Consider the following 17,647-nt stretch of genomic DNA (forward strand, 5'->3'; position numbering starts at 1 on the left):
CAACATAAAGATTTAGATCTGTACGATAGTTATCAAGAGGAAAAGCATTAAAAAGTTTTTTTCAGTGCTTAAAAGAAGCAAAAGTTTTCTTAACCACTAAAAATTATAACGTAAATCATGTGGAACTTCTCAGCAATCCCAAATGGATACAAAATTTTTGTTTTTTGCTTGATATGACAAAACATTTTAATAAGTTAAATTTGAAGTTGCAAGGGAAGGGAAGGGAAACACAGCCTTACAATTACTAGAGGAAGTCCTTACCTTTGAACAGAAACTAAGAGTGTTTTTCGAAGATGTTACTGAAGAAAAATTTATATATTTTGAAAATCTAAAAAATTATAGATTGAATTTAAATCAAGAAAAAGTTTATTGCAAAATATTCGCTTTTTAAAAAACATCAGGAGATGATGAAATTTATATTACATCTGTTAAATTGCAATTTAAAAATTAATAGATATTGAAGCTTTCCCAGAATATCAATTGCAGAACTACAAATGGAACTTCTGGAAATTCAGAATAAAAGCATCTAGGTACAAAATCTTCAGGAAATGGTAGCACAAATTGAAGAAAATGAGGAAACTATGGAAGAAACACCACAGAAAATTATATTTAAATATTGGAATTCTTTTGTAACTAATTATTCAAATGCTAGGTGACTTGCTTTTGGGGTTTTGACTCTTTTTGGTTCAAGTAAAATTGCGAACAATTTTTCTTTTCAATAAATTACATTAAAAATAAGTGTAGGAACAAACTGACTGATGGAAGTTTTAAAGCCGAATTACTATTAAAGTGCAAAACATACAATCCAGATTTAAGTAAATTGGCTGAGAAGATGCAAAATCAAGTCTCATTAGTGAATTTTAAATAAAAATAATCAAATATCTATTAAAATACATAATGTTGTATCTTTGTTCGGATTAATTCTTTTTGCAATACCAATTCTGACTTTTTTGCAATAATATACTTACTTAAACATGTTTTGTGATTAAAAACTTAATGTTGCTTTATTTATTGAACATATAAAAAATTTATATGCAAACATAAAAGCGGTATTTGATATCTGGAAGTAATGAATTAAAAACAAATTTACCTACGTTTGAACTAACTGTAACTTTGAGTCACCAGGAAAAATGAAATTGAAGTTGCGGCACCCAAAATTTTGTTTTAATTAATTTTTTTTGGTGGAATGGCTCTTTGGTTCAAAAAGGTTCCCGACCCCTGCTTTATGGGATCACGGACGTATCTTCGCAAGGGCATAAGTCGAGGGATGACTGTATTGTCATATCTAACATTTCGTTTTGACTGAATCGATCTACCTAGACCTTGGTCTTCCTCTAGGTTTTTTCCCTGCAATCTTGGCATCAAACACCTGTTTTTCTAACCTTTCCTCACGCATTCTATTTTAGTACCTTAGATTAGCTCTGCTTACACATTCTTGAATATTAATAGTGTGAAGTTCCTTTCTAATATCTGCATTTTTAATATGATTCTGCCATTGATGCCATCAGTTCACTCCCCTAATTTTTCTCAGAACAACCCTCATATCTGTGGTCTCTAGTCTTTGATCAAGTGCTTTATTTCTAACCGAACTCTCATATGCATAACTTAAAACTGAGTTGCTTAAAAGTCAAAGCCAATATCGCTTTTCAGGAATGCAGAAAACCAACTGGGGCTTCTGACCTAATGTCCAATCCTTACGTCTTGTTCGAAAGTATAGCCGAAAATGTTATTTATTCCTTTATGGGATCATGAACGTATCTTCGAAAGGACATAAGTCGAGGGATGACTGTATTGTCATATCTAACATTTTGTTTTGACTGAATCAATCTACCTAGACCTTGGTCTTCCTCTAGGTTTTTTTCCTGTATTAGGGTGTCAGTAGGTACCTACTGGGTACTGAACAAACAAGGATGGGCTGGCAATTTTGAACTTAGCTGACTAAACTGTATTTTTTATTGGCTTACCACAAATGCATATGATGGTACAACATGATGTGATGTACATTTTAGTTTTATCTATATGCATCCTGAATGACAATAGGAATGCAATTTAGAATATGGCCAACTAGACAATATTCTGTATAGGCTTAAACCACACAAAAAACATGATACAGGTATCCCTTGCTTAACGCGGGATTTGATTAATGCGGCGAAATTAATTACGGCAATCCCTTGATATACATGGCAAGAGTTTTGATTAATGCGCATTTAACCCTTCGGAGCTCGCAACTGATCTGACAGATACATGCAAAATGTTTAATAGAAATATTCTTACACAATTCAGTGTATATAGCTTGGAGGTCATGGGTAGCTGTGCATTCATATGTTACGAGTGACATTCTGCACTGTTTTTTGCTGTCTTTAACACGTTATATAAAGGTTTGTAATATTTGACAGTAAATTGTATCTGAGAGATACTGCGACCTCCGATGTTGGTATAGCATGGTTTAGTTGTTTTTTTATTCTTTGTTCAATAATTTCTAGATTTTATCTGAAAATAAATAAACCATCATGTATTACTGAAATAGAGAGCCAAAGGCTTAATTATCTCCTCTAGGAGATGTGCTTTACATTATGGAAAATACTAAGGAAAGTGATCTGGAGTTTACTCCGCTTTACTATGAGTTGTCCATAGGTTGCTTATGCTTGCATCCACCAAAACTTTTAGTTTCTATATTCGGCTATGAAATAATGTTGGATTCAATATCCTTTTAATTTGTATCATCATGTATTATATTTGCAGTGTTTTTTCTTTATGTTTTATTGCTTGTCATCATAGAATTTATGCCTATAAGAAAAAAACTAAAACTGTTCAAACAACTCTTGATAACTTCTTTTGATAAAAAAATTGCAGTAAATAATGTAGGTAAAGTATTTATTAAACATTTACTTTGCATTCATTTTTTATCTTTCCTAAAAGAGTACCATATAAAACGAATTATTAATACAGTAATTGATCATGGACGAATTGTAATTTTTATCATTGATTATTAGATTTGATTAAAGTGATTTTGGTATATGCGGTAACATCGAGGGATTAATTAACTGCATTAATCAAGGGATACCTCTAGTATATAATAGAATCTGTACTTAAGAGCAACTAAGTTATGCAATTATATTAATGATACGAATATGCTTAATAACAGGCGATTATGATGAAAATATGACTGTGTTAATCTAATTTGGACTTACTAAGTATATGAAAGGATTAAAGGACAGATGCTTTGCATTATGGAATACTAAGCAATTAATGTATACAAGTAGCCCAGGTTTTGAAGATACTTCATGTGCCAACTTTGTTTGCTTACGTTTGTTATGTATGGGATGGTGACAGTTTTGTTGTAGTCTTCTGTGGTAGACAGTGAGGTGGGATTTCTGTGGAGCATTGTAAATTTTTCACTGGACTTTGGCCAAGTGAAACTTGCTTTTAATTTTGACACAGTTTGGTATTAAATTGGTGTCTCAGTACCTCTTTAAGAAAGCTAAGCAATAAGTTAATAAATAGTTATTTTCTTATTAGTCTGTGTTCTCATCTACACCGTTAAAAATAAATCAACACGTACAATGAACACACAAGCCTTTCCACACGTTTGAGGATTCTTCACGGACACGATATCATACGCAAGACACAACAATATGGTAAGTGGAAGTTAAAATTGGTGTGGCAACTGAACAGGTTAGCCTTCTTAAAGAGGTTCCGAGAAACCAATTTAGTACCAAACTGTGTCAAAATTAAAAACAAGTTTCACTCGGCCAAAGCCCAGCACATTTACAAACAAGCGAGTTTAGCACTACTATGGGAACAGATAAAGGCTACTCGCCTGAAGCTATCAAAAATAAATTCAATGCTGTACATGAAGAACTATGTGATATTTTATACACAGGGCTGTGGGATATCCTGGACAGAATCTCTGATACAACAGCTAAAAAAGAATTCGTCAAAGTTAAAAACTGCACCAGAAAAAATTTTAAATTCTCCAACAACATAGTGCTACGAAACGACCACAATTACAACAAGATCGCATAGTTGTGAATTTATCATTGGAAACCTTAACCCAAAGAAGCCATTAGTGCATTAAGTCAAGGACACAATTTTGCCATTACTCCCAGGCAAGTTCCAAAAGCCCAAATAATGGCTTCCATTAAATGGCGAATATACGACCTGCCTCCAGCAATAGCCAATAACATCCGTTTAGTATGTTGACTGATCAACATCCTAATCTATTCCAAGCCTCCCAAAAAATAATATTCCACACAAGGAAATCATTGCTTTAAAAGAGCTACACAATAATAACCACAGTGTTATAACTAAAGCAGACAAAGGGAATGCAACTGTGGTGATGGATTCAACAGAATATGAAAGCAAAATGCACACACACTTCTACAAGATCAGTCAACATACCAAATTATAGATTGGGATTCCACCAACTTGCAAAAGATTAGTGTGCAAATTATTGAAAAAAGTCACTTCCTGGCCTAAAGAAACAGTTAACAAACTCAAGCCCTTCCACATTAAAACACCCATGATATATGCAGCACCAAAAATTCACAAACAACATACACCCTTACGCCCTATTATGGATAGTATAAACAGTCCCACATACAAACTGCTAAACATTTAGCTAAGCTACTAGCCACTCTAACAATCAATTCTCCTCCTTTGTTAAAAATTCTGCCCACCTAAGAATTTCAACACGTACAATGAACACACAAGCCTTTCCACACGTTTGAGGATTCTTCATGGACATGATATCATACGCAAGACACAACAATATGGTAAGTGGAAGTTAAAATTGGCGTGGCAACTGAACAGGTTAGCCTTCTTAAAGAGGTTCCGAGATACCAATTTAGTACCAAACTGTGTCAAAATTAAAAACAAGTATTTTAGGAAACCATACCTTAAAAAGTTCAGACATAATGGTGAGTTTTAATATCGCCTCACTATTCACAAATGTACTATTAATTGAATCTCGATTTACTAAAGTCACTTTCTCCCGATATGTTTGAACTATTTAAATTCACAGTACATGCAGGTTATTTTACATGGAAAGGGAAATATACAAACAAGTAGAAGGGACAGCAGTGGGCCCCCCCCCCCCCTCCCAGGCAACTTCTACATAGAACACTTGGAAAAGCTAGCTATCAATACAGCCACTCTTAAACCAGTGCTTTGGCTACACTATGTTGATGATGTGCTTACAGTTTGGCCACTTGGCCCAGACACACTGGATCCAAAAATCACACATCTTCCAGATGGTTCCTTATCTTTTTCAGTTTATAGAAAACCCACACATACAGGGAGATATTTGCAAAAACAGTCACACCATCACCCATCTCAACAGTATGGTATCCTAAAAACACTAACTCACTGAGCTAGTCATTTGTTCCAATAAATGCTCTCACTGCTGAACTCATTCACTTATGTCACATCTTCTTAGCCAATGGCTATAATCACCACAGGATAGACAAAATACTAAATGCTCCTCCTCCCCCACTGTCTACCACAGAAGACTACAAAACTGTCACCATCCCACACATTCAAGGCACATCTGAAAAGATATCTAGTGTGCTTAATGAACATCAGCTATGCACCGTATTTAAACTGTATGTCAAATTGGAAACACTCAAGGAAAGAATCTCTTCTGTATCACATCCAGGAGTCTACGAAATGGCCTGTTTGTGTGATCAAGCTTACTATAGACTGACAAGAAAAGCAGACACTCGCCTCAGTGAACATAAAATATACATCCGACACTATCATTATGGCAAGTCAGTTCTAGCAACTGGAAAAACACAAACGTGCTATACAGAAGTCATAAGTCAGAGAGATTGTTCTTGAAATCAACTTAGGCCTTGGAACATACTCCAAACCTCAACAAGTATGGATGTATAAATTGGCCAAAGATTTGGGAGACAGTCATCTTAAGACCTAATAAATGCCAATTTTCTCTCTCTGTTCCCCCCCCCCCCAACATAGATGGCACCTAATTAGGACTTGTCTTTGTGTTGTACGTCACAACTATATAAACTAGTCCCAATGTTATAATGGATGTTGCTGTTCCGTATACTGTGACAAACTGTTTTTGTGCTCTGAAGATGAATAGAATACAAGAGAAATATCAGCAATAAGTTGATAAATAATTTTTTTTTATCTGCCTGTGTTCTTATCTATACTGTTAAAAATAAATCAACATGTATGACAAACATACAAGTCTTTCCACATGCTAAAAGATGCGACTGTTCTGACTCCAGTTGGTGATAGTGATCATGCTGTTCTGATGGTGGAAGCAGCTAGTCTATGGATATTCCATTTAGAAAAGGTTACACGCTTAACTTCAAAGCAGGAAACTGAGACCAACTGAGAAGAATACTAGATTCGATCCCATGGCATCAACTGATAGATGGGAAGGTATTGGGAGTTCATGGGAAGTATTCTTCCCATGAACTACCATGAAATATCAGAATGTGTCCCTAGAATTCAAAGAATAAACAAGGTAGAAGTGAAATGGATGCGCAATCTTATTAAGCAAGAGATTCTTAAGAAAAATATCATGAGCATAAGGATGATGTCAGTTATGAAAATTATAAGGTGCAAGCCAGAAGAGTTACAACTATTGTATGGAAAGCTCAATATGAAAAGAAACTGCCTCTGTAAGCAGAGACAAGCCAAAAGAATTCTACTATTATGTTGTAAGTAAAAGAAAGAAAGAATGAATGTAAAAGAATCACTCTTTTCAATGGGAATGGTATGCAGGTGGCAGAGTAGAAGAGTTCGTTCAATTAACGAGTGCCCATTTTGCTAAAAGCTATCATTCTTATAGAGGTAGCATTGAACTAGAGCTCAATGCTACCTCTATGTCAAAGGAAGAAACTCACGTGCATGAGGAAGTACTAAATTTGGCAATAGAGACTGATAGAATATCAGCATGGATGCTAAAAGAGTGTTGTTTAAACTGGCAGCTCCTTTAACATGGGTGAATAATTTGAGTCTCAGCACAGAGAAGATTCCACAGGAGTAGAAAGAATGCATGATAATCCCATTGCACAGAATAGTTCAAAGACTGATGTTTCTGACTATCAACCTATCAGTATCTCTAGAGTAATTGTGGCGAAGATTGCAAAAAAGATGGTAAGAGATCACATACAGAAATGGCCTGACAAAGAGTCTGTACTTTGCAATGAATAGCACAGGTTTATTAAGGAAGGCCATGTTTGAACAACTTGCTCAAATTTCATAATAATGCGATGGCTGTTTAAGTTTGGCCTATACAGTGGAGGTTGGTTGGTCAACCTATAGTACATTAACATCTTGTATGGGAAGAGATTTATGAAAGATGGAACTTGTTCACATTAGAGCTAAATTTGAAGGCCATTGTCTTCCTTGGGAAATATGTGGGAGGGAAGGTTGTTTCAATATAGCAGTACTTGAGTTAGATAATGGGAATGGATACATCCTGATACTTTTGAACCTTGAAAGGAAAACGTTTGACTGGATTCAGCAGGGAAGGTTGCATAATATGGAAGATATAGGATTGGATTAAAACTACTAGTAATGAATAAGAGAATGACTGGGAAATGAAAGTCTGGAAGATTTAAAGTGACCAGTGGTGTACCTCAGGGATTAGTCTTTGATCTGCTGTTATTTAATTTAAAGTGACTAGTGGTGTACCTCAGGGATTAGTCTTTGATCCGCTGTTATTTAATCTTTACACTAATGATACTGGGAAGGATTTAACAGGAGAAGATGTACAGATATTTGACGATGATACAAAGATAGGCAGGATAATCAGGAATGCAACAAGGATTTTTCACATAGAGAAAGAGGGATGACATGATAGTCCTACATGCTTTTGAAAGGATCTTACAGAATATCAATAGATGGAATTTTTCATTTTATGAAAGGTGAGAAGAGGATGAGACCGTGCAGTCAAGAAAAGGATACAGCAGTGAATGACAAATTACTTTTGGAGATCGTGAGTGATATGTCCTATAATTTTTTATTCATGCAAACTACAGATATCTAGTAGTAGAGTAAACTTTGAGTCTTCCTATTGAACAGGTCATACTTTTTTCTTGTGCATAGTAAATTTTCTATTTTTGCATTCAAAGTGTTCAAGCACTTCTGGTCTATGCACAGACGTGCATGCATGCTCTCTCTCTCTCTCTCTCTCACACACACACACACACACACACTCAATGTGATAATTAGCCAATAAAATGCCTAATTCTGAGCAGAGTATGATAGCACTGGATTTGCCAGTGTACAAGTATTACAGAAACTGCTATCCTTCCGGAATGTTTTGCATAAATGGCTAATGCATACCAAGGGCAGTCCAAAACTAGAAAACATATAACCAACAGCAATCCTGTGGGCAGATAGCTCACTGATGTGATAGGCTGATGAAGAGTTATAAAGCTGGTACTAGAGTATAGCATGTGTATGCACAAGCATACACAATTCAATTTGATAATCAATCAACATCAAGCAACTCTAAGCATGGTATGATAACACTACATCTGCCAATGCAAGTATCACAGAGACTGCTGTCCTATCAGAATAGTTTGCACAACAGTATTTAGATTATACCGAGAATGTTCCAAAAATTAGAAAACATGCAACCAACAGTAATCCCGTAGGCAGACAGCTTGCTGATGTAACAGGACAAGGGAAACAAGAATCATGCAATCTAACAGATGAACAACAATCAGTAAAATAGCAGATAATCTTAATTCTATCCCTATCAGTTAAAAATTAGCAACCATGGTAGTATACTGGGCACATATGGTTGATTGGTTTGATGAATCTTAGTTCCAGTTTCACCATGCTGGCAACAAAGGTATACTACAGAAACAATACTTAATCAACGGATATAGTGCTAGATGGAAACACTGAAAGTTAGCAATGTGACAGTATAAAGAGTGATATAGTGCATTCTGTTGCCATAAGCTATTTGGAACTTCAGAAATATATACACAGATCAAAATATTACCTTTCTAATAAGATGTAAGCCCATATTTGCCTATATCACAACATTCAGATCACACAAACCTTGCACATACCTCAGAAAAGTTTCATGGGAAATTAATTTCCATTCTTCACAAAAATTTCTAGTCTAATATCTAATAAAATCACTTGATCCATCTATCTTTTAAGTAGGCTATTTCACCCCTTAAGTGTTGAAATGGATTAAAATGTGAGGTTCTCCAGCCATAAGAGAAATGTAGTTATCCTCAAACCAAGCTACAGTAGAGTTTGTTAAGTCACAGGGGTCTAGTCTTACAGGAAAAGGTATAGCCTTTCACTAATGAATTTCATAAGCACAGCATCATCCAGAACATGGAGAAATGCCTCAACATTTATGGTAGTATCCATATCCATAAAATCGCTAGGCCAATTCCATGAAAAACATCCTATGTCATTATATTTCATGTTACATGGGACAATGCATTCCTGCTCATAGCATGTAGTGAACTGCTCCAAATCCATTCTCCTATCACATGAAAACAAATTGTAGTGAGATTTATAATTCCAAAATACCCATTTCCAGTCATCCAGAATTCAATTTTGGCAGTTAGTCATCACTCTTGTTATCAGATGTGAAAATTTTAAAGCTACACTTTACATGCCATTTTAGTTCCAATGAATGTGGTGTTTACTGATATCTCCCTCATATACATATCCCCTTAGAATATACTATCTGCATCATTGGCATAGCTTTTATTTGCATGCTCTTTGAATCACACTTTCTTCTTCTGCTAGTTTTCTAATTCAAACATGAGAGCACATGAGAATATAAGCTCTGGAAAAAAAAAAAGAATTGCTTGGTATTGTGTTTACTTATGAGTCAAAGCTAGATAAGCAGGAAGAGATTTCCATATGGCCTTCTGAGGAATGTAGAGAACCATGGCTTCTGCCCTAATGTGAAAACTTGAGTAAGAATATAGAACATAAATATCAGGAAGGTGACAAAATGTTATGGAGGTTACTGAAAAAGAATAGAAGTGTCAAGGAATCAGAGATGTTAAACATACTTCGAAACTGAAGATAAAAGTATTCTGGATATATGCAACAATTACTTTTAAAGACTGCTGAATAAAGCAAGTGACAAAATAGGTATAAAAAATATTCAAGAAGAATGTATAGGTAGTACATAGCAATATCTGTGGTAGAAAAAAAAAAAAAAAAAAAAAACATGAAAAACCAGAAATGTTGAAAGGGAGCTTGTGTATATGATATATTAGAATTACTATTTTCTGGTATTAAAACACTCACAAAGAAGTCAAAAAGAAATTATTTTAATTTGACTAGTTTTAGGAAAAAACTTTGTTTCACTTCATCAGGAAACAGCATGAATAAATTAAAAAACGCAAGCAAAGTAATAAGAGTTAACCTTTTTAGTGAAGAATATTTGAAAACGTTTAAACAAAGGAAAGAGTGCATTCATTGTTATGCTGGTTGCAGTGATTGGAGATTGATTTTTTTTCATCTGAAATGTAAACCAATACATCCGCCACTTAAAAAACCAGGTGCAGTTGTGAGCTGCACTGCATGACACAGGATAAACTGACAAATCTGGGGAGATACAACATGATGTTAATGTATGGTGAAGCTCAATGTAATGGGAGAACTGCCCGTCAGCTGTATGCACAGTATTTTCCACATAGTCCAACTCCATCTCATTCCGTTTGCCAATGTGAATCAGTGGTTGCAGGAAACAGGTTCCTTCAACACGACTGTGGAGCTTCAAGGACTCAGTGTACCGCAGACTCAGACTTCAATGAGGAAGTGCTTCAGCAGGTTGAGGAAAACCCTTCTGTGAGTGCCTGTGGCATTGTACATGCCATGGGTGTCTCTCACTCTAGCACCTGGTAGGCTCTGAATGCCAATCAAGCTCCACCCCTTTTGATATCAGAAGGTTCACACACTGGGATTAATGAATTTTGTACCATGGATTGGGTTTTGTAGGTGGTTCAGTAATGCTGCGTAGAAGAACCGGTGCTCTTCATCAATGAAGCTGTATTCACTAGGAAAGGTATCTGGAACTGCCACATTTGGTCTGGGGACAACCCTCACCACAATGAATTCCAGAACAAGTTTGCTGTCAACATGTGGGCAGGCACCATTGGTGACGAATTGACAGGATTGTATCTTTTTCCATCCTGCCTGAATGTCCCCATGTATTTGATGTTCCTGCAATAGAACACTACCACAGCTGTTGGAAGATGTGCCATTGCACATTAGGCAACATATGTGGTTTCAACATGACGGTGCACCACCACATGACATCTGACACTACCTCCACCAAATATTGGTGGGCAATGGATTGGCAGAGGTAGCCCAGTGGCACAGCATGGCATGCACATGTTCACCAGACTTAACTCCATTGGACTTTTTGTCTGGGGGCTACATGAAGTCTCTCATGTATGAAACTCTTGTGGAGTTAGTAGAAGATCTGTTGGCAAGGATACTAACTGCAGAGGGTGAGATCCAAACCATTCCAGGCATTTCTGAAAGAGTGCACCAGAACTTGCTAAGCAGGTGTAATGAACACTGTGAAGCTGATGGTTGCAACTCTGGGCACCTTTTGTAAATGTTTATGAAATTACAATGTAATTTATCCTGTGTTTGATGTTTACATTCTTTGTGATGTGCACATGAAACATTTTTGACCTGTACCATTGCAACGCTGCATATGGGGACATGGGTTGCTAATCAAAACCTGATATACCCTGCTTCTCCCTACATACCCTAGTAGTTTGTAATAAGTATTCTGAAACACCCTGTATATGTTTACATAGTCCAGAAACCCTGCTCTTGACATGGAACTTTCCAGGCCACTTCAGGATTTCCAATAAGCAGGACAGTGGTCTTACAGTGAGTGATAAAAATTCACCTACCCCTAAGGGCAATCAAACATTCGTGCTCACAGGAAATCTGAATCTGCAGCCTGTCAACTAAGAAGCAGGTAGGTTAACTACTTGGGTATCCAGGGTGTCAACATCTGGTAAATCTGGAGGCATGAAAGTTTTTTTTAAAAGTGGCTGAGCTGCATAATTCAGGTCAAATTCCATATTAATGGAGTAGCATCCTTGTAGTACTGAACACAAGAATTAGGGGAATTTCCTACTGAGTGTTCCAGGTAAGATTTATGGAAGTATACTTGAGTATAGGGTAAGAAAAACTGTGAAAGAGAAACTTGGAGAACAAGCTGGGTTCATGCCATAGGCTGCTTAAGAAAATGTGAATATAAGGTTAGGTTATATTTTAGTAACGATAGTTTTTCGGCATGAAACTTATACAGATCGTAGTTATCGATCTTTAGTTTCGCTTACTGGCTATAAAACAACAAAGGAGGTTTATCCCCTTATTTTCTATATTAAGGTGCCAGAAAACTAGCCTTTTGGCTTTATATCTTTACTAAAATATAATTACACCTTTATGGCATTCGTATAGTGAAGGTATGTAAGTTCTTTTCACTAAGCTTTGATATCTTCCAGGTCTACCTACTCACTGATGAGACCTCAAAAAAGGTTGAAACCAGTCTGGGTAGTGACCTCTCCTTATAATGTAAAACAGTAATACATCTCCTAGGAGCTGTGTTTTACGTTATGAGAAAATATCAAGAATAGTGAGGGAGCTTGCTCCACCTTTACTTCGAATTGCCTTCGCCGATAGTTTTTCGGCATGAAACTTATATAGATCGTAGTTATCGATCTTTGGTTTCGCTTACTGGCTATAAAACAACAAAGGAGGTTTATCCCCTTATTTTCTAAGGTTAGTTGCACTGCCTCCTGATATCAAACACTAAGGATGACAGAACACTTGTGCTGGCTGAAGGACAAGTCTGATAACGTAGGGCAGAGCTGTCCAGCATTAGGTAATCCGAGGGCTGCATTAAAAAAAAAAAAAAAATTTATCCGAGGGCCGCATCATAATGCGTATCTAGTAATTTGGTGAGCAGCAGACACACAACCTCGATAGCTGAACAAACGAACAACACTAATTGCGTGTTCACATTCCCCATGAGCACCTGGAGCATGCATGTTTGAACAAGATGTGTCAAAGAACGCTTCTTTGACACGTCTAATATTTGAAAAACACGTGAGTATATAGTGATGCAAAATCACCAAATAAAATTTCCAACATCAAGATTATTGATTTGTGATAGAATTAAAATATATAATACGCATTCGATTCAAAATATTTTATTTTTTCGCTTGTGAAAATCAAAACCAACAGGCAGGGCGCATGCAGTGTTTTGGACAGCCCTAAAGTAGGGCATCAACTCCAAGAGGTAAAAGAAACATTCAACAGGTATCCTGTAAATTCAATTAATGAGAAGAAGCTCTAGCAGAGGTGGTAGGTAAAAGTTAAGATAAGCAAATATAACACGCCCTTAATCATTCTTAGATGATGTGTCTTGTGACGTAGTGCAATATCCTGAGTGTCCACTATATGGAGGATGAAAGTTCAACATGAATGGGTTCACTTAGTAATGATAGCCAGGCAGGCCATATATATGCAGCCCTTGCTGCATTCATATCAATAATCATACGAGGTATTTGAAAGTATTTGATATATAAATATTGATAAATATTTCATAAAGTATGCAAAAAGTATTTGAAGAAAGTATTCAACGGGTTTGGCACAGGACCTACTTAGCAAACTGTCATTCTAAGGTCTGCCTTTCAATACACTGCAAATGGATTGCCAAATTTCTCACTGGCCGCTTGCTAAGTGTCATGGTGGACAGTTTCCTCTCCTCAGATTTTCCCACCAATACAGGAGTACCCTGTTCTGTTCTTTCACCCACTCTTTTCCTCTTGTATATAAATGACCTGCTCTCATAGACTTCCAATCCTATCCATCACTTTGCCAGTGACAGTACACTCTATTCCATTCCTCCTTTTCATTTGACAAATCTTGTAGTGCCCAATGTCCTGAACTCTGATCTCCTAACTATATCTCATTGGGACAAGGACAACCATGTAGACTTCAAAGCCAACTAAACTCAGTACTGTCTGATCTCTCTAAAGAAAGAGCTCACATCCCTTCTCTGTTAATTTCAATAATATTCAGATATCAAAACATGATTAGATTTCCCATCTTGGACTGACCTCCAATGTTTCCTGGCACAAACATATTTCAATCAAAGATTCTACAGCCATCAAAAAACTTGGTGTACTTTTTTCATACAAGACACTAACTACTTCATGCCTTCACAGCTGCTAGACTAATACAAATCGCAAATCCACCCAAACATGGAATATTGCTCCCATATCTGGGGTGGTACATGAAAATCACCCTCTCTAAGACTGCTCAATTCTGTCCAGAAGAGGGCAATCCAGTTAATGATTCCATTCTCATGTATTCACTTCAATCCCTCACAGATTGTTCAGTTTCTGCCTTGTACCTCTCCTATAGCCTATTTTCATAGATGGTGTGTAGCTGAAATGGCCACTATTATCCCCTCCACTTTTCTCCAAAACCATTAGAACAAGGGCTAATGTTAATCAACATCCTTTTACAGTCCATCTTGAAATCCAATGTTTCCTCTTTTATTCCATCTACTTCTATTCTTCGGAACGGGTTCAACACTCTGCCACCCCCCAAAGAAAGCAACTTTTAGTTATTTAAAAAAAAAAGTAAACATTCCTTTCTTCTTATTCTTTTGTCCACACATGGCACTGATCTGCTATATGTCTTGTGACTTTTCATATGTGGGTCAGATATCAAAAGAATGGAAAATATGCATCAGTCCACCATGTAATATTGTGATCAAGCATGGTGGTCAATGGCTGTATGTTGTTGCCATATCCTTGTCCTTAAACAGCAAGAAATAAAATAACTAAGTTACATTATTCCATGCAACCTTTCTCTCTTCAGTCCTCTGCTGTTTGATATTGATATTACTTCATTTACTGAATGGGGCAATGGTTTCCAAGATACTTTTATTAAGCCCGTCTGGATCCCACTGCTCAAATACATCTCTCTATTTCATGTCACTCACCTCTTAAACTTTGCTCATTACTTGAATACAGATACTGTCTCTTGGAGGCAACTATCTACTTCCTATTTATAGCTGTTCCCAGTAACATGTTAGCCATTAATAGAGTGACAGCAGTAGATAAGGAAGTTGGAGCAATTGGGAATGGATATGAAGCTGGTAGATGTGACTGATAGATAGACTGCCAGAGTAGTACATGGTAAAGTGGAATCTCGGAGAATGAGGGTGACCAGCGGTGTGCCTCAGGGTTCTGTACTAGGGCCACTACTCTTTAATTTTTATATTAATAATACAGAGAAAGATTTAGGGAGATGTTCAGTTTGCTGATTATGCAAAAAAAAAAAAAAAAAAAAAAAAAAACCCTGGGAAGGATAATAGTTGATAAGGGTGATACAGATATTGTGCAGAATGATTTAAATAAATTGGCATTGTGGCAAAGGATAACAGATGTCAATTTAATGTTGCAAAATGTAAGGTTATGTATGCACTTTGGGTTGAAAAGGTTACATACTATATATCACACTGATGGTAATGGATTGCAGGAAACTGGTGAAAGTAGGGATTTGGGAATAATGGTGTACAGAAAGTATGAAGTTTATAGGGCATATTGCAAAAGTTGGAAAAATAGCTCAAAGGATTACTCGAAAGTAGAAAAAGACACTAACAAGCAAAGATACAGATTATCTCTCTTTATAAGGCTACGATGTGGCTGCATCTTGACCCATGTACATATTTGGTCACGGTTTCTTGGGGATCAGAAGGTGGTGGAGGGGATTCAGAGATGAATGACCAAGCTGCTAACAGGTCTATGGAATGCTCTTATGAGAATAGGTTGAAGAGGGGGGTGTGTGTGTGTGTGTTGTAATGTTTAGTTGATAACAGAAAAGAAAGGACATGATAGAAACTTATAAGTTATTAAAGGGGTTCATTGGGATTGACACAGAGGAAATTTTTCAACACATGACAAAATAATAAAGTAGGATTCATCCCTTACATAACTGTAAGAGTGGTTAGTCAAGGGTGTGAAAAAATAGATTATTTTTTTGCTTGAAGAGTGGTGAATGAGTGGAATGCATTACCAGAATTAGTTGTGAGTGCATTGACAGTGAATGAGTTTAAGGAGGGATATGATATAAATAGTGTGTATATAAGGGTTAGTGTGGGCTTCCCTGTAATGAAATCCATGGAGATATCCACATAATAATAATAATTAGGTGCCATCAAATGAGTTGTAACATCCATGAATAAACTTTGGGACATCTGACTCTTGGCTTTCTTATTCTCAGCCTAGTATCCAAAATCTGAATTCATTATCCTCTTTCCCTTACATACTTATTTCATTATCTTAGAAATTCATCCATGTTTTGGTGGGCATGATAATGGTTGTGCCAGGTAAGAAAGTTAATAGTACTGAGCAGGCAATAAGTTTCGCATAACAAGTAATGTAATATAATCTCACACTGACAGTAAACAAATAATGAAACAAATCTCACACTGACAGAAAACAAATCACTAAAACTTGGCTTTTGCTTGATGAAAAGTCATGAACTTTTTTTTTTTTTTTTTTTAAACTTAGTGGTAAATAATTTATTTCTACTAGGATATGGCAAAGTATATTATATTTTGCCATCCTTAATAATCAGGCACATAATAATTTTGCAAAATGTTATTGAATAATTTAAGAAAGGAGACACTCAAAGCCTGAAACATTTGCATTATATTTTTTTTCATTGTTCCAAGTTTTCTCTGATGTGTGTGTGGGGGGGTGGATGCTTCATTTGAATGAGCACTTAAATTGGACAGGCTAAGGTTTCAAAACCCACTGATTTTACTGATGTCCTTTCTTTTCTTTTTTTTTATTATAAAATATGTTTTAAATCAGTTACTGTTTGAAAAGTTCTTCGATTTAAGTTTTATTTATTTTTTTCAAAGATAAGATGAATGGAATTAATCTCCAATGTCTTTGATCAGAATAAGCAAAGTTATTCTGTGCAACGACATGACCTATATTTTTAAACATTGATATACACATTAACAATTGTAAACACTCCAATTTCACAAAATGCTATTTTTTGAATTCATGATTTAAATTCTGCTTATTTATTCATAAATATATATATATATACATATAAGTACATACCAGAACTCTTGTAAAGAAGTCCTGTGGTTGTTGCAGCAGTAACTGTATTCAATTCATCATCAACACCACGAAGCCAGGAAAATAATACTCCAAAGCCACTATACATAACAGCTGTTTTTTAAAAAATTATAAAGAATATTAACTATTTCAAAAAAGATACTGTGAGTGTAATTAAAAAAAAAATTGTTATTCAAGTTTGATAGCTGAAATAAAATGGTGATAAAGATTATCATATTTTTTATTAGCAAAGTATGTACTGGTTACAATTTTGGAAGCTATTTTAGCCAATAAGCACAGTTTTGATTTAACATGCCATCAACTGCATTTTTTTTTTTTTTTTACTCTTTTCAAATAAAATGCAATAGCTTAAAAGATGACAACATTTCATTTATTTAATTATCTTAAGTATTCATAATAATATGGAAGTTATGACAAAATGGAAAAGAAGAAAACTATTAATAAGTTTTTTTGCCTAGGAAGAAGTGTCAAAAAGGCTGTTC

The 17,647-nt window shown here is 35.7% G+C and overlaps 1 protein-coding gene across 1 annotated transcript in view; it reads right to left on the bottom strand.

Annotated features, from left to right (window-relative positions):
* Positions 1-17,647, bottom strand: part of Tim23 (translocase of inner mitochondrial membrane 23) — a 136,843-nt gene that overhangs the window by 7,447 nt on the left and 111,749 nt on the right. Inside the window, exon 6 of the mRNA XM_090409233.1 lies at positions 17,148-17,258. Within this exon, the coding sequence (XP_090265359.1) occupies positions 17,148-17,258 (111 nt within the window). The remainder of the gene's footprint in view (positions 1-17,147; positions 17,259-17,647) is intronic.

This window comes from Typopeltis vanoorti, chromosome 19 (assembly GCF_054136105.1).
Source record: "Typopeltis vanoorti isolate ZY-2024b chromosome 19, IOZ_Tvanoo_1.0, whole genome shotgun sequence".
NCBI classification, from domain to species: domain Eukaryota; kingdom Metazoa; phylum Arthropoda; class Arachnida; order Uropygi; family Thelyphonidae; genus Typopeltis; species Typopeltis vanoorti.